The sequence below is a fragment of the Rhipicephalus microplus genome, chromosome 6, assembly GCF_043290135.1.
Source record: "Rhipicephalus microplus isolate Deutch F79 chromosome 6, USDA_Rmic, whole genome shotgun sequence".
Classification (NCBI taxonomy): Eukaryota; Metazoa; Arthropoda; class Arachnida; order Ixodida; family Ixodidae; genus Rhipicephalus; species Rhipicephalus microplus.
The window spans coordinates 70,284,123-70,306,639 of NC_134705.1; the positions used below are offsets into that span (position 1 = coordinate 70,284,123).

The 22,517-nt window shown below is 45.5% G+C and overlaps 1 protein-coding gene across 2 annotated transcripts in view; it reads right to left on the reverse strand.

The window, feature by feature from the left end:
* Positions 1-22,517, reverse strand: part of LOC119167599 (V-type proton ATPase subunit D-like) — a 79,517-nt gene that overhangs the window by 47,162 nt on the left and 9,838 nt on the right. For both annotated transcript variants that reach the window (XM_075866058.1, XM_037419097.2), the window contains exon 5: positions 11,292-11,462. In XM_075866058.1, the coding sequence (XP_075722173.1) occupies positions 11,292-11,462 (171 nt within the window). The remainder of the gene's footprint in view (positions 1-11,291; positions 11,463-22,517) is intronic.

Here is a 22,517-nt window from a genome sequence, read left to right on the forward strand (position 1 = left end):
TCTGTAGAGAAGTGGTCAGCTGTTGCAAGATTTGGAGGTGACCCCGAGGTACCGCCACTGCTGGTGCTCCCAGCCCTAAAAATAGCGGGATCGCCAGCTGTTTTGAACCCTGCTAGATACCAGTGATATAAATAAAAAAGTCACAGCTTCGCCAGAAAGACGAAGCAATGAAGGCGATAGCAACAAATTGAAAGGTCATATCAGAATGAAAAGCAGATCAAAACATGCTCCGCGTTCCTCACGCACAAATGACGCACAAAACGTACTCAGAGGTACAGATGCACGTGAATAAGCGTCTCATGTAATCACTGCAATGATTGCAGTGATTGCAATGATTGCAGTAACTACAGCAGAATTGTTCCAGGTAAAGCCAGAGGCCAGGCAAGGGGTACGATCTTCCCCTCCTCGCCGCCGCAAAATAAGGGCGCGTGGGAGAGCGTCGCTCCCCTTCTTTAAGCCGGGCAAAGTATGCGTAGGAGATTAGAGCGGGCGCAGCGAGTCGCGCGCTCATTGCGCCATCTTGCTAGTAATGCTGAAAACACAATTCTCCCCCCCCTCCCCCCCCCCCTTCCGAGATGCTCATGAGCAGCGGTAAGTGGTAGATGAAAGTAGCTTGCCGTTTGAACGGTGAAGGATGTGCTGCGGGGTGGCCAAGTGGTTAACGCCTTGCTTTCATGACGCAGAGGTCCCAAGTTCGATTTCACGAGCCGGAGTGTTTTTTTTTCTTGATTTGTTTCTTTCTTGCATTTTCATATATACAGATACGTACGTATACATATACTGTGCATGACATTGACGCCGACGGCAAAATCCAGCTGAGAGTGTCTATATAATTGCTACTGCAATAATAAAAGTGATACTTCTTCATCCCTAAGTTGGTCTCAGTTCGCGAATCGCTGCTACGGTGTGTATAGCTCCTCGCTGATGCAAAAATCTTGGCATGAGTAAATTTCATGTCAGTGCTCTTTTAAACTCCCCCCTTCCAACACTGCAATACATTTCGTGAATGTACCTCTGTGGCCGCTGAGAGCTTTAGACCGACCCCTGGTGTACGTTGTTCTTAGTTTGGTTCACAAGTGTGCCCCGTTCTAGACTCAATCTCTTCGTTGTCCAGGGCAACCTCCTCACAATAGTGTGCCAACCCACAGCGTAGGCCTGACGAGCCCTAGCTGCGTCGTCGATAGTGGATCAAAGTTAGCTTGCCACTTACAGTCAACAAAATGCTTTGCAGAGGCTCCATTTGCAAAAGGGAAAATTGCATTGTCAATGAAACCACAACTGTTGGTCGCATGTGCAAAACTTTAATTGTGGTTAAAGATTGCCACATCTTCGACACCAAACACAAGGCCAAGAAATTGAATAAAGAACCCTGTAGCATGCAAACATTGGCTGCCATACATGATAGTTTCTATGTAGTATAATATTCTCAGAAAGTGCCTGCTCCTATTTAATGGCTAATTTCAGCTTAACAGAAAGTTCCAGGAAAGTGCCCCCCCATGTGATGCTATGCCTCCTAATCATGCACCAGGTCCATGCCGAAACTGTAAGTTGTGGAAATTGAGTGCGCTCTTCCGTATGGCGCCTCGTTCCCTGACTAGCGCGTGTGCCAGCTTGTGTGGCCCTGGGATTAAAAACTTCAGTAATCAGTAACATGGCTAACATGGCTTTGCCACGAGGCCTCTTGGCTGGCTCGAGTCAGGCGGCAGTGCCTTGCTGGCCGGCTTGTCCGGACATGCTACGCCGGCACATATGACTCAAGCATACATCACTGCGATTCGCCTATCACTGGCCACCGATGACAGCCCCTTCTCCCATGGGCTTGCTACTGCCCGGCGCTCGCGCGCTTGGGAGATGCTCGCACGCCTGAAACGGAGAAAGTGACGCTCTGCTTTTGCGGGCAACTTCTCGTTCGCGCTTCGTGTGGTAGGTGTGGTGCCGCAGGACAGTGTGCTCGATCGGTTTTGAGGAGTTTCCCTGTCGGCCCGCAATCCCGCGATTGTCACACTGTGCAGTATCTTGGGTTCATAAGCTTGTGTTTCTTGACAACCTGCCTCGAGTGCAATCTCTGCACCCTGTCGGAGAGTCGATGAACCCGGCTGCAGCGTCCTTGTGTGCAACAGCAGTGGAGAGCGTCGCATCCCTTCCCGGTCACTTTGCAGGGTAAGCCTTTAACAAACCCATCTCCATAAATTGACTGCTCCTGAACTTTACCGCCAAAACTTGTAGAGTAAGATCTCGGTACAACGAACTTCAGGGGATCGTGGCAATTTGTTCGTTATTTTGAAAGGTCGTTCTAGTGAAAGCCCGGGAATACTTAGTTTCCACCGACCAAGACGCCTTACCTTTACATCAGTGGTTCCTTGAACTCATTTCGAACGAATGCGCAAGTGGACACCAAAAAATGCACAATTCCATAAAAATGTCCGATTTTCTTTTCTTTTTTTTTTTCCTGACGCGTGCAGCACAAACTTTGCAGCCTGAAGGCTTCCAGCTCATCCACAGTCTCCACTTTCTCCTTAGAAAAAACTGCTTCCGCTTCTTCATCGCAAGCAGAGATGAACTCATTGTAGTACCACCGCAGCGCGAACGCAGACTTGCTTTGCCGACGCAATAAGTAATCACAGAAAAGATGAACACCACTGACAAGTCCTCCTGAGAGAATACCCGTAACCCTTTGGCCTCCTAGATCACATGTAGAAGAGACTGTGACAAAGATAAGAAAAATCCGAAGCCTCGCAGCTGTCATCACCTCTTCCAACACCTCCTCTAGAAAGATGCCTGCGCTTGAGCCAAAAAGCTGGTTCCCGGCCCTCTCGTGTTCTCTCCTCCTCTGCTCCCTCAAACAATGTCGGCTGCGAGCGCTCGTCGCGGCGACCGCTTTAAACCTTGCAGAGCAGCCTTCGAGATTAAAACAATGTCTACTGCCGTTTCGGAGGCAACACGGTGGTGTTTTTGCAATGGCATCACTTCCGAAGTAGTGTCGGCTTCGAGTGCTAATTGTGGAGAAAGCACTAAACTACAAGGAACCTCCCGTCTCCATAGGAAAGCGTGCGATGTCACAGACATCTTTCTAGAGGAGGCGTTGCATCTTCCTAAAAAAAGAAAGAGATCTAAAAGAGAATTCCTCGCGTTTTGTTTTCTGCTCTTTCGCTGTCTCAAGTTTTCCGCGCCCATTCTTCCTGCTCTGCAACTCCCACTCTGCCCTTTGTCTTTTTGACCTTCCCCTCCTGTGTTGCCCTCACCCCTCGCCCCTGCGCTTGTAAACCTGCAGCATCCGCGTTTCAATAAAAAGAAAAAAATAGTCATCCTATTTTTTTTTTCCTCCACACCATCGCGCGTCTTCCGAGAAGCAAGGCATTCGTTCGTCTGCTTGGGTACCACTCCGGTGATGGGGACTGATTTCAGAACACGAGTTCATAGTACTGAGGCATTGTTATTACAATGCGAAACTAAAAATGCGAAACTAAACTAGCACTCGTTATTCTGAAAAGTTTGGTATTCTGAAGTATTACACAGTAATGAAATAATTTTGCATTGAAACTATTAGCAGTCGGCACGGGATTTTTTAGAAGTTTGTTAATCTGAAAAGTTTGTTTAAGTGGTGTTCATTCTACCGAGATTTTACTGTAACCTTTTTTTTCCTTCCACATAACGACTGCACCCACAACCATGGACACGACTCCCATGGTGATTTTGAGGCTCCCACGGGGCAAAGTATGGCCTTCGAGATCTGAATTTACAATTTTGACATCCTACCTGTGAGATACGAGTTAGCAAAAGTAAGGCTTCCCCGATATGCATCTATTGCACTGAGCTCTTCGGCGTGGGCTCACTCTTGGAGATGCTTCCATGCTGAGCTTACCCACACAGAGAGTCTTATATACTCACTAAAAGGAACTCTAATACCAGTGTTTACAGGAGCGGCAATGTACGGCGGTTCAGCGAGCATGGGAATGATGGGTAGTATATATGAATTTGGCCAATCTTTGTTCTTTTGGCTCTGATTGGCTCCAAGTGGCCTGAATCCACTTTGCCACAAGACGAAGTTCAGCAATGCTTTACCATCTTGACCTTTTTAGGCTCACCAAGTCAATATGGCTTACGAAGTTCGAAACCTTCATTATATTATTAAAAACAAAATCCAAATTAACGAAGCCACAAGTGTGTTCACATCCTGTAAACACAAAGACTAGGCAAATGCATGTCTTATACATCATTCCCATGGCGGCTGAATGATCACAGCGCCAGAGTTCCTGCTAGTTAATTTTAGGAAACTATGCTTCCAGCAGCCTGGTCACACTGAACATGCATTTGAGTTTTAAAACATTGTAATACGCCGTGCCATGAACAAGAGACGGAAGGTATCTGAGTGGTCTATATACCGTTCTTTTTTTTCTGGTGTGAAGCCTGCCACCACCATATTGAACTTTAGAAGTTCCCCGATGTACTTTGTTGAAAATTCTTATTGCTGAAGGGGAGCCACTTGCTCCAAATTTTATGGAAGTGCAGTTTTCTTGAGGAGTCTGCATAGGGCAGAAAGTCTGAAAGGTTAGCCAGTGACCCTCATGATAGCACTTCATTTTTTTTTGGGGGGTGTCATAACATCAGCACTATAGATTCTTGGATTTTAACCTTTAAAAATGAGAAAATTCAAACAGACACGAACACCCTAGCCCCATACTTCAATTCACAGCAATGTACAGCTGCTTGTTCGACAAGTTTTGCACAGATGTTGCCCTTGAAGTCTGTTTCATTTATATCAAGGTACTGCTTGTAGTGTAGAGGCTAATTACAGTAGTGACATGCGTTGTAAGTAGTCTAGTCTATGCTGTGCATCTGTTTTCAAACAAAATTTGAAACAGAGTTATAAGAGCTGCTATGCTTGCTATAAAATGCTGTGATAACCACATGCTTCCGGAAAGATGCATTATAAGGCAAAGAAATAAATGTAGAAAGAAACCTTGCTGTAGGTGTGAATGAAAACGATAGCATTTGTACTATGTGAGCATTATAATACTATGTAGTTTAAAAACTACATATGTTGCTGCACTTCAATAATGCAGAGACTAGTAGTCAACGTCCAGGCTCTATCCTACCAGCAATTTTTACCGTATTCTTAAATTAAGTCACAAATTGTGTGGGAATGGGCATTTATTTTAAATGTGAAATGCTATTTGATTTGAATAATGCTGAATTCAATTCAATTTTCCATGTAGCATTGGTTTTACTATTCAAAATATTGAAATACTAAAAATTTTACCATGGGCATTAATACAGTCAACTGCCGATTTTTCGCACCCTCTAGGGAGCGAAAACCATCCGAAAAAATGAATGCAAGCAAAAAAAAAAACGTTTTTATTTTACTGATAATTTTCAATGCCAGCAAAAAACGCACCATTTTGCTAATATTTCTCATATCAAGCAAAAAACGCACCATTTCATTGATATTTCTCGGATAAAGAGGGTCAAGGTCGAAATACCAGACTTTCGGAACTCTGCCAAAGCATCAGTGGGGTGGCAGAAAATTGGAAACTATTTGCTTGGAAATGCCGAACTCCTTGCTCGCGTCAGCCTGCGATCGGCCAGTCTTCACTAACTTAATAATGGCGGCTTTCTTCTCCAACGTTAACCGATGGTACTGTTTTCTGCGCTTCGATGCCATCGGCGAGGACGACGAAGGCGGAGTGGGGGCCATCGCAGGCAAGCGAAATCCTCACGATGTGAACAAAGGAGTTTGCTGACGAGTGTCAAGCACCTAAGCTTAGCGTTACAGAGCACACTTCACACGATCGCACAACCACGCACTAGGCTAGCCAAACACCATGTGGGCTGCGTAAATGAAACGGCGCAACGGCAGGCGATGGTGCCTCGGGTACTCAGGAGGTGGTGCTGGTAAACATTCAAGATAGCCAGCGTGGCCAGACCAAAACGGTGTGTGACGGTTAGTCCTAGTTCGAAGTGGTGAAACGCTTTGCAAAAGCGCTGCGCAGGAAGCCAGAGTGGCACGCACGAGCACAAGCGTTAAAGCGCAAGGAACTTTATTGACGCCAAAAAATTTCCGGGTGGATAGTTTCGATTGTCAGCGAAGCACCCTTGCACGATAAACACGGCCAGCGTTAGAAATCTCGAAGGCCATGAGTGTTTCTCCGCTAACGATCAACGAGTCCAAGCAACAGATGCCGCCACAGTAGACCGGCGCGCTCATTTGTGTGATCGTAATCACATGTGACGCAGTGGTGGTGGTTTCCACTGGAGGTCAGTGGTGGTTTCCGACCTTTTGTCGTGTCAAGAAGTCCCGAAAATTGGACTCCAGGGGGTTCGAGTGCCCGAAATTTCAGATTTCCTTATACATTGATTCAATGGGGCTCGTGGCGGTGCCGCGAAAATGTTCGAATTATTGGGCTTGTCCGAAAATTCGGGTGTACGAAAAATCGGCAGTTGACTGTATCAGTAAAGATATGTGTTCAAATTTAAATCTAATGCACAAATTAACAAAAAATTGAGTTGTCAAACTACCCCCCACTCTCGCCATGAATTTTCGCAATGATGCGCCAGTATTTAGCTATAGTGGCTAAAACATAGCACTGTGTACGAGGCTGCGCAAATGGTTGCAAAACAGGACCGGCCTTATATAACTAGACAAAGCAACAACACGAATGGAGAGCTATTGTAAAATCAAGAAGAAATATCTGAATATATAAGACTGACTGATTGATAGATATGTGGAGTTTAAAGTCCCGAAACCACCATATGACTATGAGAGGCGCCGCAGCGGAAAGCTCCGGAAATCTTGACAACCTGGGGTTTTTCCACGTGCCCCTAAATCTGAGCACACGGGCCTACAGCATTTCCGCCTCCATCGAAAATGCAGCCGCTGCAGCCGGGATTGAATACCGCAACTTGCGGGTCAGCAGCCTAGTACCTTCGCCACTAGACCACTGCGATGGGGCACTCTAAAGATATAAGAAAACCCAGCATTATTCTGGGTTATCCTAGCATGAAGCAGCTGCAATGAACAAAGATGTCATATGTAGTCACTGTTTCTCTCAATGAAGAAAGAATTTTCGGAGGACGAAGCTGTGACAATAAAGGGCTGTTTTCATTCTCTGCAGGAATGGTGACATGCACATTGGTGTCGCTGCTACTTGAATATACCAAGCAGCTATCCTCTCTTTTTGACATGATCAAATAACTGCCCATATGGTACGCTCAAGTAACAATGTTGTGTGTGTGATACTACGTTAACGGGAGATGCGAGTCGAAAAATCGCGTTTTTAGCGAAATTTCTCGTATTTCCGATTTTTATTGCATTGTAATCTTCAAACTTTCTTCTTTCATCTGTGAAAATTTCAAACTAAATTCGAACCGCAAAATGCAAAAAAATGTGTACGAAGGCATCGGGGTGGCTCAAAATTTCGTGAATTTGCGCCGATATTGGCCATCTTTGACTGCGCGCTGCTCCCCGTCGCAGTGCCGCCTGCCACCGCGATCGGTTGGGAAAGTTGCGTCCGGCCTTCTTCTTACAGCTCTGACGACCGCCAGTTTCGTCCGTGGGCAAAAAAAAAATAAAAAACGAGGCCTTTTTATCACGTGGTTTGAGTGGTTTGAAACGCGCGGCACCCTAAGCCGCATCTCGATTGGCTACCGAGTCATTGTCAGCTGTGTTGGTGGCGGCCATCGGCATTTGGTCCGTCTGCCTTTCTGCGCGTCTACGCATATTTCCGCGATGACAAGCCCGAAAAAGTGCAACGGGAGACCGCAGAAGTTTCGAACGAAGCACAAGTTCAAGGGAAGGCGGCGTAAAGCGCCCCGAACGACGGCGACGAACGAGAACGCGCCTACGTGTGCTAGGCCTGACGGCGGCATCGACGAGTGCGCGAGCGACAGTGGCTGCGATGAAGGGATTGACGCTGCGCTTTCTTTCGTCAGTGCTTCGGAAAAGAAGCTCGGCTTCTTTAAAAAAGACGAAATACAGCGCGATGAGGTTTGTGCAACGACAGTTTTGTGCGACACCCTCTTGCTGACGGCACTTGTGGCAGGTGCGGCATGCCCTGCTTGCGGTATTCAAAAACTTGCCATTCGGGAGCCGGCAGAAAAACGCAAGGGACTTTCGTCGCTCCTCGAACTTCATTGCGAAAACAGCGAATGCTCAGCGACTGTTCTTTCGTGCTCCTATACGTCACTGCGTGTTACGGCGGACGGCAGCAGCCGAGTGAGCCAACGGTACGACAGTGGGAGCTCCCGAGATAGTTTTGCTGTAAATGTGAAGGCGGTGGTGGCTGCACGCGCTGTCGGCATTGGGCATGAGCAATTGTCGAGATTTTGCTCCATTATTGGACTCCCAAAGCCAATGCACCACCGAGGATTTTTTTCGATAGCAAAGAAGGTGCACACTGCTGCCATGGCAGCTGTGAGTGAAAACTTGCGCCGATGCAGAGAGTTGACGAAAGAAGTAGCAGGCGAAACTGATGTGGCTGTTATGTTCGACGGCACTTGGCAGAAGACGGGCCACAAAAGCCACAATGGGATTGGCGCAGTTATCTCCTTAGATACTGGCCTCTGCTTAGACTTCGAGGTCATATCAAATTACAGCCTGACATGCAGTAGGCACAAGGATATGGGCCCAGACGAGGAAGTGTGGCAGGCATTCCATGGCCCAGTCTGTGAAAAAAATGCAGACTGTTCCTCCCATGCCACGGAAACGGAGGCTGCAATGCGCATTTGGCAGAGAACATTGACTTATGACACCCCATTGCATTTCATGACATTCTTGAGTGACGGTGACAGCAAAGCATATAGTGCAGTTGCAGAGTCAAAAGTCTATGGTGCTGTCAATATAGAAAAAGAAGACTGCACTAATCATGTGGCCAAGACACTTGGCACCGCGCTACGGAAGCTGCATGTGCCATTACCACGAGGGCAGAAAATGAAAGAGCCAGCCATTCAGAAGCTCCAAACATACTATCAGATTGCCATAACAAGCAACAGGGGGAGTGTACGGGATATGTACACTGCAGTATGGGCTTCGTACTTCCACTCATGCTCTACTGACAATGCTGGCAGCCACATGTTTTGCCCTGCAGGAACAGAGTCGTGGTGCAAACATCAACGCGCTGAAGCACTTGGTGAACCTGTACCACGCCACACACCTCTCCTGACAAAAGCACAGGGATTGGCTGTTTTGCCCATTTATAAGCGGCTAACGGATGAGAAGCTCCTTGCTCGATGCATCAAAGGGAAAACCCAGAACGCATCGGAATCCCTGAACAGCAAAATTTGGCTACTTTGCTTTAAGACTAAGTTTGTCTCCCGAACGGTTGTCGAGACTGCCGTAGCTATGGCAATCCTGTGGTTCAACAAGGGTCATGCTACTTTCGAGCACATCCTGGAAGAGCTCAACATACCGCCATCTAGAGATCTAGTTACTTTCAGTGATTCCCGCGATGCGAGGTGCATCAAGAGAATGTCCGAGCGTCTGACAGCAGAAGCAAGGGCCCACCGTCTTCGTGGAGTAAAAAGGGCACGGCTAGAAGAGAGTGCTCGCAAGGACCGTCAGGGCACAACCTATGCTGCAGGACAGTTCTAGTAACTTGCAGTGCTTTTCAAAGTTCTGTTGAACATTATGGCCAAAGATTATGCATTTCTAACAACTCTGTGATAAAAAAAATGGTTTCAAACTTTCAAATGCGTTTTTCTCCTTTTGCAGTTTTGTGTGATCTGTGCTTCTTATACACGCTAGTTCGTATACTTAGAATTGTCATACCTCTATGAAATTTTGCACATAGCATGATGAAGGCCCATAGAGTGCAAGTATCTATTCAGATTGTCAGTGCAGCTTGATTATGTTTTTCAAAAATTACATAACATTGAAAGCCCTTGGCAACTAGAGCCATAGTAAATTTTTCTATATTATTATTGTATTTCACCTTTTTACACACAAAATTTATATAGTTTTTTGCACTCTACAGTTCCAAAGGATCATAGTCAGCTATATCTGCATGCTTTATCTCAAATTTTTATAGGTCAGCATTGTTGCATAACAATGGCCATAATTTTGCAGTATCTGACCTGCAGAAAGAAAACCAAGCAATCTACATGAAAATAAATGACATATTTGAAAAGAGGAGAAAAAACTATTAGCATGCCAATTTGTGTTAAATTCAGACTCTTATTAAAGAAAATCATTTTTCGAGTAGCATCTCCCCTTAATTATTGTACAATAAACAGTTTTTCATGTCTGGTAAGTCTTCTACAGCAGAGCAGTTGAAGTATTTGTATTGAAAAAATATGCCATTCTGATTAAGTTCACAAGTGTTTTTATTGTATAACTTGACTTCACAGTTATAAATTTATTATATGCATTTATAAGCCTGTGTGTATGAATACCCATGCTGAATTGAAAAAAGATTTACGATTTACCGACTAGTACGACATTGAGAGTTTGCATTTGGCAGAGCCCCTTTGGGTTGACGCAAGGACAGTGAAGTTTCTTATTTCTGCAATGTATCAACCACGCTATAAAAGATAATTGTGAAGGAGGACAGGACAACACTATGGCATTATTCATCTTCCCTGTAAAGCGATGTACCCACTACACATCTGTAAGACGTTGTGTGCACTTTGATCATGCTGCATGCAGTTGAGGACGATGAATAATGGCTGAGCATTTAGCAGTGGGTGGGAAGCACTAAACCACCCACTTATGGTGCACTTAGCATTGTACGATGACTGCTTGTCCTTTTACTCTTCCGCCATGCTCTTCACACTCTTCACATAGGTTAATGTGGTTCTTTGCTCGATATAACGCCGTTATAGGATCTTTTTACTAATGAGTTTCAACCGCCACTATGGCTCTGTGGTAGAGTAGTCAACTACCACGTAGAGAACCCAGGTTCAAATGAGATTAGATCTTGGGTACTTTTTCTTTCTCATTTTTTTTCATCTCTATCAGTTACGCAACAAACAGTGACAATGGCGACGGCAACACCACTTAATTTAGGAATGGACACCTTAGAGCTACACTCCAAATATTCAGGAGGAGAATGCCTGAACACCCCAACCCTATTATCTGCGCCAAATAGTACACGAGATGTCATAGTGATCTTGAACAGCGCACAAAAAGGTCAAAAACACAAGAGAGCGTACGACACAGCTCTTGTGTCGTGCACTTTCTTGTGTTATTGTCCTTTTTGTGAGCTGATTGAGATGAGTATGCCCCAACAAGCTCGATTTGCTACCTTACACCTGATGTTAACTGACTGTATCTCTCTATCAGCACTGTGAGTACTCACCATACTCGATGGCATTCACACGTCGGTTGGTGGTCTTGATGACACTGTCGAGGGTGATGAAGGATGTCTGCAGGGAAGCCAACTCAACGAGCAGCTTGACCGCCTCAAAGTAGTTCTTCTTCAGCTTTCCCAGCTTCTGGCCGCCACGAGCCAAGCCGGCCAGCTCGTTGGCTGAGCAAAAAGACGCACTCGTGAATAATTGTACTGAGGCCAGACAACATGATCCGGATTGTGCTCCAGAATGTCCCACAAGTGGCGCTAACAGTATCCTATATTAATATCTTAATTTATTCATCGCTCAAAAGCTGCTGTGCATATATTGACATTTTGTAACAGTGGTTTTCAAAAGCGGGTCTGCAGACCTGAAGGGATCCGCAAAACTATTTTTGAAAATCTGCAAAAACCATCTTAAAAAAGTCACAGCTTTGTTGCAAAGGCGAAGCAATAAATGTGACAGCGACACACTGGAAGGTCATGCGCAGAATAAAAAGCAGATCGAACCGTGCCCCACGTTTCTCATGCACAAATGATGCACGAAACTTACTCATAGGTACATATGCACGCGAATAAGCACCTCAGTTGTTACTTCGCTGTGTCTGAAAAGTGCGCTCTTTTCGCAAACAGACACTGCAATCATTGCAGTGACCTTTCTGCGCCCAATAACTACAACAGCCTCGTTTCAGGTAAAGCCCGAGGTCAGTCAAGACGTACGATCCTCCCCTCCTTTCCACTGCAACATAAGGGTGTCAACGGAGCATCGCTTCTTTCCTCTAAGTGGGGCAAAGTACGCGTGGCAGATTGGAGTGGGCACCGCTGCGCAATTTGGCGACTCGTGCTAATTGCGCCATGTTGCTGGTAATGTTGAAAACACGATAATTCCCCTGAAATGGCCATAAGCAGCAGTATGTGGTAGATATAAATAGCTTGCCATTTGAACGTTCAAGGATGTGCTCCTTCGTGGCTCAGTGGTTAACACCTCACACTCGCAATTCAGAGGACCCAAGTTCGATTCCTCGCACGGGAGTCTTTTTCTAGTTTTTCTTTCTTTGTTGCATTTTCAAGTCTATAGATACACCTACCGTATTTTTCGGTGTATAAGTCGCGGGTTTTTTTCTGAATTTTTCGTCGGGGCGACTTATATACAGTCAAAATTGGGTTTGATGCCGCGGCGGCCGCGGCTTCGGCCGCTCCGACAGCCTGGATATCGCCGTGCGCCTCCTTTTGCCATGCAGAGAAACTGCATTTTACAAGAAAATAAAAATAGTGGTAAATTAACTCTCTAGAAATAACACAGCTGATGTAGCTTAGCGCAGAAAATAAATAATCAAAGAGGGGTGAAAATGTGCAGGGATTTTAAAAATTTTAAACGATGAAAGGCGAGTTTGGATTTCCGAGCCGCTTCCTTTGCCATCACTTCCGCCCGCACTCGCGGCTGCTGCTTTGGTGCACGCGTCGCGTGTGTTGTGCCAGTCGTAGCGTGTGGCGTAGGCTCAGCGGCCTCGCTAATCTGACAACAGCACCATGGCTCCACAAGTCGGCGAAGTTTCGATGCCAAGTTCAAGCTGCGCGCAGTTGAATTTGCCGAAGAACATGGAAATCGTGCTGCAGGGAGGAAATTTGATGTCGCCGAAAAAATGATCCAGGACTGGCGCAAAGGCCACAGTGTCCTCCAGACAATGAAGTCTACAAAGAATGCCAACCGCAGCAAGCAGGCACACTGGCCGGACCTAGAGCGTAGCCTGCGAACGTGGGTGCTGCAACAGAGAGCCGAAGGAAGAGGCCTATTAACAGTGCAGCTGCTCCTGAAGACGAAGGCTCTGGCAGTCGAGACAAACGCTGTGGGGTTCAATGGTGGTCCGTCGTGGTGCTTCCGCTTTATGCGGCGGAATAAGCTTGAGATGAGATCCCCCACTAAAGTGGGTCAGAAGCTTCTTGACTTCCAGGTGCAGCTGGAACGCTGCGCCTGGAATTCGTGTGGGAGGAAGTAGCGAAAAACAACATCAGCGCGAGCCACATGGTCAACATGGATGAAGTGCCGTTGACCTTCGACATCTTGCTTGGGAGAAGCGTCGCCGAGAAAGGCCAAAAGACTGTCACGGTGAGGACAACAGGCCACGAGAAGTCACTTCACCGTTGTGCTCGCCTGCTGCGCAGACGGCACCAAGCTGCCTCCCATGCTTATTTTTAAGAGAAAAACCTTGCCAAAAGGTATTTTCCCTTTTACAGTGGTGGTTCAGGCGAACACAAAGGGTTGGATGGACGAGGAAATGAAGGGTGTGTGGCTTGACCGCTGTTTTTCACGTCGACCCGACGGATTCTTCCACGTGAAGCCAGGAATGCTGGTGATGGATAGTATGCAGGCACATATCAACGACGTTGCCAAAAAAAAGATTGGTTCGAAGAATTGTATGCCTGTAATTATACCTGGCGGCATGCCCAAAATGCTTTAGCCACTCGATATCTCGGTTAATCGCAGCTTTAAGGCCGTCCTGCGACGTTTGTGGGAATCATGAATGTCGGAGGGTGAACACAGCTTCACTAAAACGGGGCGCATGAGACGCAAGGAGTTAGGGGAAGTGGCGAAATGGGTGAGCGAAGCATGGAATTCAATATCTGACAAGATCATTGTGGCGGGCTTTCGCAAGGCCCGTTTGATCCCCTGTGTGACCATGTTAAGTCCGAATCGAACGAGTCGGAGGACAACAGTGACGTGCCAGAGGACGACGTGCCCTAAAATAGCTGCGCTATTTGTCAGGGACTCGGAAGAAGAAGACTTCGATGGATTTGATTAAACGCTGCTAGCCATCGTAATAAAGATACTTCAGCCTGAAAATATTGTGTATGCATGTTGGGAAGAGCTCGCACGCGTGTGTGCAAACAGCTGAAAACTTACAAGCGCGACGGCCGCCTCTAGCATGAATTTTCGTAGTGCTTTCTCATGAAGCGGCACTCGATGGCCGGGTGAGCAGGTGCGACTTGTACACCGGTGCGACTTATATACATTTTTTTTTCGGAAAAATTGCCGTTTTAAGGGGGGTGCGACTTATAGACCAGAAAATACGGTACATATACGGTGAGTGAAGACACCGGCGACAAAATCCAGCCGAGAGTGTCCATATAATTGCTATTGCAACAAAAGAACTCTTTTTGAAAATGCAATTACTTTCGACGCAACCACCCCTCTGGCATTTTAGCGTGCTACACTGCACAACACACTTGTATTGCAACGGAACTGACCTATGTTTTCCTCCACAAGATGGCTTGAAGGTTCGTGTTGCAGTTTTCTATGACATATGGACGCAAGCATGCCTTTTTCAGGAAAATATAGGTAGAGACTAGTTGAATGTCACTGCAGACCACACAACTCATTCACAAGCCATTGGGGTCAAACTGACGAGGAAATTTTTGTTTGACCATTCATAGTAGAGTATGAATAAAACACACCTATTTTGTAAGGCCCACTCTTGTAATTTACTACCCCCCCCCCCTTTCTCACTGCAAATGATCCCCTCATTAGTTCCACCAGTCTACATGGGGTTGCAAAACATGCATGGATGAGAACCACTGTTTTAGACATTCTCAAGAGCCTCTCATTACGCCTTTCATCATCAGCCTAACTACGTCCACTGCAGGACAAACGACCCTGCTATATTCCGCCAGTCAGCTCGGTCCTGTGCTCACTACTGTCAGTTTATACCCACAAGCTTTTTGATCTCATCTGCCCACCTAAACTTCTGTCTCCCTCTATTCCGCTTGCCTACTCTGGGAATCAAGTTAGTTACCCTCAATGATCAGCGGTTATCCTGTCTACGCGCTACAAGCCCGGCCCATGTCCATTTCCTGTTCTTGATTTCAACTATGATTTCCTTAACCCCAGTTTGTTCCCTAATCCACTCTGCTCCCTTCTTGTCTCTTAAGGTTACACATACTTTTTTCCTTTCCATTGCTCGCTGCGTTGTCCTCAATTTATGCTGAACCCTCTTTGTAAGCCTCCAGCTTTCTGCTCCGTATCTAAGTACTGGCAAGATTCAGCTGTTATATACCTTCCTCTTTAAGAATAGTGGCAATCTACCTGTCATGATTTGAGAGTGCTTGCAAAATGTGCTCCGCCCCATTCTTATTTTTCCAGTTACTTCAATCTCGTGGTTCGGCTCAGCAGTTATTACCCATTTTAAGTAGACATGGTCTTCTGCAACTTCAAGTGCACTATTACCTATCTCAAAGCACTGCTCTCTTCTGGGGTTGTTGTACATTATTTTCGTTTCTGCAGATTATTTTAAGATTTACCTTTCTGCTCTCCTTATCTAACTCTGTAACCATGAGTTGCGATTCGTCCCCTGAGTAACTCAGCAATGCAATGTCATCGGCAAAGCACAGGTTACTAAGGTACTCTCCATTTACTCTTATTCCTAACTGTTACCGTTATAGACCTCTTAAATCCTCCTTTAAGCACGCGGTAAATAGCATTGGGGAGATTGTACCCCTGCATTACACCCTTCTTGATTGGTATTCTGTTGCTTTCTTTATGAAGCACTATGGTAGTAGTTGATTCCCTGTAGATTTCTTCCATACTGTTTATATATGCGTCGTCGACACCCTGATTCTACAATGTCTCCATGACTGCCGATATTTCTACTGAGTCAAACGCCTTCTCGTAATTTATGAAGGCTATGTATAGTGGTTGGCTATATTCAAAGCATTCCTCTATTACCTGATTGATAGTATGAATGTGGTCGATTGTTGAGTAGCCTGTTCGAAATCCTGCTTGTTCTTTTGGTTGATTGAATTCAAATGTCTTAATTCTGTTAGCAATTACCTTTGCAAATAGCTTGTATACTACAGACAGCAAGCTGATTGGCTTGTAATTCTTCAAGTCCTTGTCATCTCCTTTCTTATGTATTAGGATGATGTTAGCATTCCTCGAAGATTCTGGTGCTCTCTCGTCAGGAGACACCTCGTAAACAGGGTGGGTAGTTTTTCCAACACAATCTATCCTCCATCTCTCAGTAGATCTGATGTTACCCGATCCTCACCAGCAGCTTTGCCTCTTTGCATGCTATCCAAGGCTTTTCTGACTTCTATCATTACTGGTGGGGTGTCATCTGGGTTAGTGCTAGTTATTATTTTAAGGTCGTGGTTGTCTCGGCTACTGTACAAATTTCTGTAAAATTCGTCCGCTATTTTAACTATCCTATCCATAATGGTAGTTTTTTTGCCTTCCTTGTCCCTTAGTGCATACATCCGATTTTTGCGTATCTCAAGTTTCCTCTTCACTGTTTTGACACTTCTACCGTTCTTCAAAGCATGTTTAATTCTCTCCATGTTATACCTTCTTACATCCGATACCTTACGCTTATTAATCAACTTCGAAAGCTCTACCAACTCTATTTTGTCTGTTGCACTTGAAGCTTTCATGCTTTGACGCTTCTTAACGAGATTCTTCGTTTCCCGGGACAGCTTGCCAGTGTCCTGTCTAACTACCCTGCCTCCAACTTCCACTGCACACTCCGTAATGATACTTGTCAGATTGTCATCCATTGCGTCAACGCTAAGGCTGGTTTCCTCGATAAGAGCCGAGTACCTGTTCTGAAGCGAGACTGAATTCCTGCACTTTCCCTCTCAGTGCTACCTCATTGATTAGGTTCTTGCGTATCACTTTCTGTCAGTCCTTCTTCAAGTCTAGGCAAATTCTGGACCGCGCTATTACCTTGCAAAGCACTTCCACATCCTGAACGATGCCTGGGTGTATACTCGGTATAAAGTCCACTTCGTCCTTATTTTCGCCATTAGGGCTCCTCCATGTCCACTTACGGTTCCCTCATTTTCGGTAGAAGGTATTCAAAATCCGTAAATTATTGCGTTCTGCGAATTAACTAGTAGCTCCCCTCTGGCAATTCTAGTACCGATGCCATAATCTCCTGCTGCCTGCTTCATCGCTACCTTCGCATTTAAGTGTCCCATCAGTATAGTATACTGTGTTTTCGCGTTACACATTGCCGATTCCACGTCTTCATAGAAGCTTTCAACTAACGTGTCATGATGGCTGAATGTAGGCACGCAGCCTGTACCATCTTCAGTTTGTACCTCTTATTGAGTTTAACTATGATACCTACCCCCTTTTTCTTAATGCTATAGTATTCCTCTATGTTGCCAGCTATGTTTCTGTGGATAAGGAACCCCACTCCTAGTTCTCTTCTGTCATTCAAGCCCTGATAGCAAAAGACGTGCCCATTCTGTAGCACTTTATAGGCCTCATCTGTCCTCCTAACCTCACTGAGCCTTATTACATCCCATTTAACACCGTCTAGCTCCTCGAATGGTACAGCTAGACTTACCTTTCACTGTGACTTAACTTGTTTTTTTGCCTTCAGCATACCTTCAACGATGCTGGACACTACAAAAATAGAGGCACATAAGAAACGGCGTTCTGTATTTGGCTTTACAGAAACCTATTCCATGTAGATAGGTTCATGAGCTTTTCGCTGTTGAGTGTACAAGTTATTATTAACTAAATTCAACAGTTTACCGCTTTTAAACGCTTAATCAATAAAATGCTGTGAATGATATAGAACAGGCATTGGCAACCTTTTGAGCTGAAGGGTGAAGTTGCTTAAGGGGGGAGGTGGGTCTTTAGACAACTTTTCTTATTTTTAGTGCCAGCTAGATGAAAATGGGCAGTCTTGAGCAGTTTTTTACGCTGATTTCAAATCTGTAATTAGTTTTTTGATAGCTGCAATAGTTCATAAAATATTGATGTCTGAAATCAAATTAGTTTCATACTCATTACGGGGCTTTATGAAAATTTAGTCTTGCTAAACCAAAATCTGAATGCATGACACTGTTGCTAAAGATCTACTGTAGGGGGTCATGCTATTTTTATTCATTCAGAAGCATTTTACATGAAAAAAGAGGACCATGAAATTACTATGAACATTTTTTTCTAATTAGCAGCCACTGCTACACCTAACTGTAAATTTCATGGGAGTGCACGAGTGATGAAAATAGCATCACCCCCCCGATCATTTCCATACGAATAAAATGATACCACATTTGCCATTTTTGCTCAAATATAACACAGAAAAAACACCCGTAAGGCTGAGTACGGTGTGCAAAAACATCGAACTGAGAAAAACGCATTTGAAGTTTCAACCCAAAGTAGCTTTTCTTGAAATTAACTTACCACAATACAAATGGTACTGTTTTGTAGCTCTGTGTTTTGTGAACATGGCCGTACTAAATGTGTGACTGCAGACTCAAAATAATAGTTCAGTGGCCACCGAAACGGCATGAGAAACTGTATTTACAACGCTGTGTGTCTGTTTCAGTACACAGCAAGCAAAATAGCACTTGAACAGCATGGTAGCAAGCACTTGAATAGTATATTCAAGTGGCTCTTCCATAGACAGCATATCTACGCACAATGTTCCAGTCCGAAATGCAATTTTTGTCGGAAAATTACCACTGCTGTCCACTGAAACTGCCCTACAGCATACCAGGACTATAGGCCGAGTCTCTTGCTGGTTTGTGTCGCTTTGCAAGGCGGGTTTTTGTTGAACAGCTGTCAGTGTGCTTTTTCTTAGACTTCTCCAGCCTGATGTCTTTTTCGAGGCTGCGAAGCACCGAGCGATCTCCAGGGCTGTACCCTAGTTTTTCCGCAATTCCCGCATTGCTCCTCGTGACACCTTGGTTGAAGCGGCTGACAGCTTCAGCCACTGCCCTTTCGACGCTGCGCAATGAGGCGTGCTGCGTTTTCGAAACCTGCTGCCAAATCACAGAATGCAAGCGTTCACTGGGGTTCTGCGTGAGGCCGTCGCTGCACCTTTCCAGAAGGGCCGTTTCACTAAGGCGCGTGAACATGGGCTCCAGTGCCTCGCACACAAAGTCGGGCAAGCTATGGTCGTGCGGCGGCAGCTCCTCATTGTTGGCCTCAGCCCTGTTGAATTTGCACCATGACTCGGGGCCTTCAGGACAAAGCTCATGCCTGGGTGTCTGGTCAGTGGATGACATGTGCTTCAGCGTGGCCAGCACAGCCTTCTGCATCCCTGGCACATCATGCTTGTGACTGCGCAAGGCATAACCATAGTAGGAGGCGATCTTCTTGATTTTATCCTGAGTCAGCCTGCCCTTACCACCAAGTGGCTGACCTTGAGCTTTTTTTTTTTTGTCGCTGAGGGTACGCAAGGCTGCAAACATTCGTTTATGCACATGGTTTATGCAGTCTTTTTTTTGCCACCTTGATGTAGCTGTAGACTTCATTTATTGTGAGGGCGTGGTAGGTTTTGCTGTCCCCATCTGAAAGCATTGCCGTATATCGAAGCTTATGCTTTTCGAGTGACCGCTGGAATAATAGAAGGGCTGCTTCCACTTCCATTTGACCAGCTTTGCAATCAATATTTCTTTGGCACACAGGTGCATGATCAACAAGCCAGGCAGCGCATCCTTCGTCATTTTCTTTAGGTCCCAAGGTGCACCCCAAACGAAAGTTTGACAAGACAACATGATCTATCACTAAACCTGTATACATCTTGATGATGCACCCGACACATATGTGTGAAGTGTGCCCACAGGTCAACAAGGTGCCATCATAAATCACGTCGATGTTCCCGGGTGCGTTGCCCAACTCCGCATACAAGTCCTTGATGCAAGCAACACTAGCACCTTCACACTCGGTGGCAGTGGCACTGCAGGCTTTCTCCAGCCAATGGGAAGAGCGAGACAGGGGGCTCGACTTGCGAGCGCGCGCTTTAGCCAATCGGCGGTACGGAAGTGGCTTTCAGAAAAGGGGCGAGAGTTGTCGTTCTGTTGAGGCGACGCCATATTGAGGGGCCGCAAAATGAGCACAAAGAAATCAGCTTCAAAACAAGACCAAGATGGCGGCGATCGGCTCCCTGCTTCGTCGTCGGTGCGCGCGGGAAGTTTGACCAACTATTCCGTGTTGCGGAGCGTTTCGCGACTACCGTGCCGTTTTGAAATGCGATTTTATTATATTTCCCGATCGAATTCAGTGTTGAAACTTTCATGGCAGGTGCTTATTGGTGCAAACATTCGAAAAATGCTGTTTTCTCAAAAACAATTTTTTGGTCATTTTTGACCATTCTAAGACCCGCGTCACCCCTTAAAGTCGACACAGTGGCGGGCCACAGAGAAGATTGAGGAAGGTAGCATTTTAGCTTTACACACAAAGCGTAAAAATTCGGCGAATTGACACTAATTTGTAAGACAAGATTAGACATGTTTCTTTTCAGCAAGCTCCACACGATGTTGCTGTCAAGGATAGGTTAGAAATAAATATTCTATTTTTGGTCAAAACTACCACGTCTCCCTTCAAACAGGAAGTGGCAAAGGAAGGGGGGAAGGGGTATCAGGCCGTGCCGGGACCGCATAATACTATCACACAAACAGCAGGTTTCCAGCCCCTGATTATAGAGGATTGCAATATATGACTGACAAGTGTTTAAAGCGCTGATTAGTGGCATGAGTGGTTTTATGCAGAAGGATCAGATTTAGTGTGAAAAATGTCATAGATGAAATCAAAATTTTAGTCATGATTACAGTTACCATTCCACAGCTGTTAGTAAGAAGCTTCAAAAGAGCAACAATGACACTTGCAACTGCACAGCACTGACATCTCGTCACCAGACATGGTGCCCTTGTCAAATAGATTTTAGTCATTAAATGTATAATGTTTGCCATTAAAGGGACCTGCTAACACCATTCAAGCCCTCACTTCCTACTTTTGAAGTTCCTTAGACTTAGCTATAATGAAATGCCATTCAAAGGTATTTGGAATAAAAAAAAAAAACTACCTACCCCAACCAATTCTCGGCAGGGTCATGTAACTACATTTCTTTTGCCAGTGGCACTGCACGAATGGAATGAGCTTCAAGCGCCTATGCAGGAGAAGCTTGCAAACCACTGTTCTATACAACAGCGTGATGGCGCTATTGCCATAGTGACAAACAATGTGGTGTCTGACCACACACACCCCTCCAACTACAACTAAAAAGGAAAGACCCTCTCCACTTTAACAGTCATTTTCTGACATGCAATTTGAAATATGCCAAAAATAATTCATAGAATCACTAACAACTGAAACCACCATAATAATCTACTTGTTGCCTGATTTGCCTTTGCAGCAGCCTTTGCGGTAGCAGCAGACTCTAGTCATAATGGAATCACGAATGAACAAGCTTTATTAAATTGAGGTTCAACTTACATGCTGTTTCATGGACATCAAGTCACCAAAAATAGAGAAAAACCACAATAATGCAACGTAGCTGACATATCAGTGGTCAGAAGACGACATTGCTCGATAGCGATGGCAATGAGACTGCCCTGCTTTTGTTTTGCCACTCGCTTGCTTTTGAGCCGCAGACAATTCGAAGCTGAAGCTCAGTTCATGGTTTCCTTCTCGCAGCTGCTGGGTGCAACGCCAGCACGATGCCTTTTCAGATTCTGAGGTTTATCATTATGTTTGCGCTTCGCCACTGTGGTAACTAATCAGAGCGGCTGTTCGTCCGAATTATCAACAAAATCAGCTAGGCACGAGTGGTGGATGATAAGAATGGCATAGAATAATGCAAAAGTCGTCGTTCTGCAATACCCTGCCTCCATCTCGGCGTTGTCCGCTACTTTCGACGGTGGACAGCTGCTGGTGTTTTTGTGTTATTGCAACTGTTTGATTCGTTCACGAAAGCAGTTTTAGGCATTGTTTCAGCATGCTTTTCACCATGGCCTCGCTATGCATAGGTGAGAATCACGTCGTGACGCTGCTGAGAAAGAATAGGAAGCAGCAGACATTTTTTAATTTTGAGAATAAACGTTCCTTTGTTTTGGTAGCTCAGCTCATATATATTTTTTTCGATTTCACAACAATGAAAGTTTTTCCCTGCCGTGTCAGTTTTGATGTACTGGGGTTCGACTGTATCCTAACCTAGTGTCATTAAATAATTCCTTTATTATGCTTTGAGTGTTTCCGTGCCACATCCAAGCCTCACAATGCAAGAGGAGTATGATTTGATTGATTTGTAGGGTTTAACGTCCCAAAACCACTATTTGATTATGAGAGACGCCGTAGTGGAGGGCTCCGGAAATTTTGACCACCTGGGGTTCTTTAACGTGCACCCAAATCTGAGTACACGGGCCTACAAGATTTCCGCCTCCATCGTAAATGCAGCCGCCACAGCCGGGATTTGATCCCGCGACCTGCGGGTCAGCAGCCGAGTA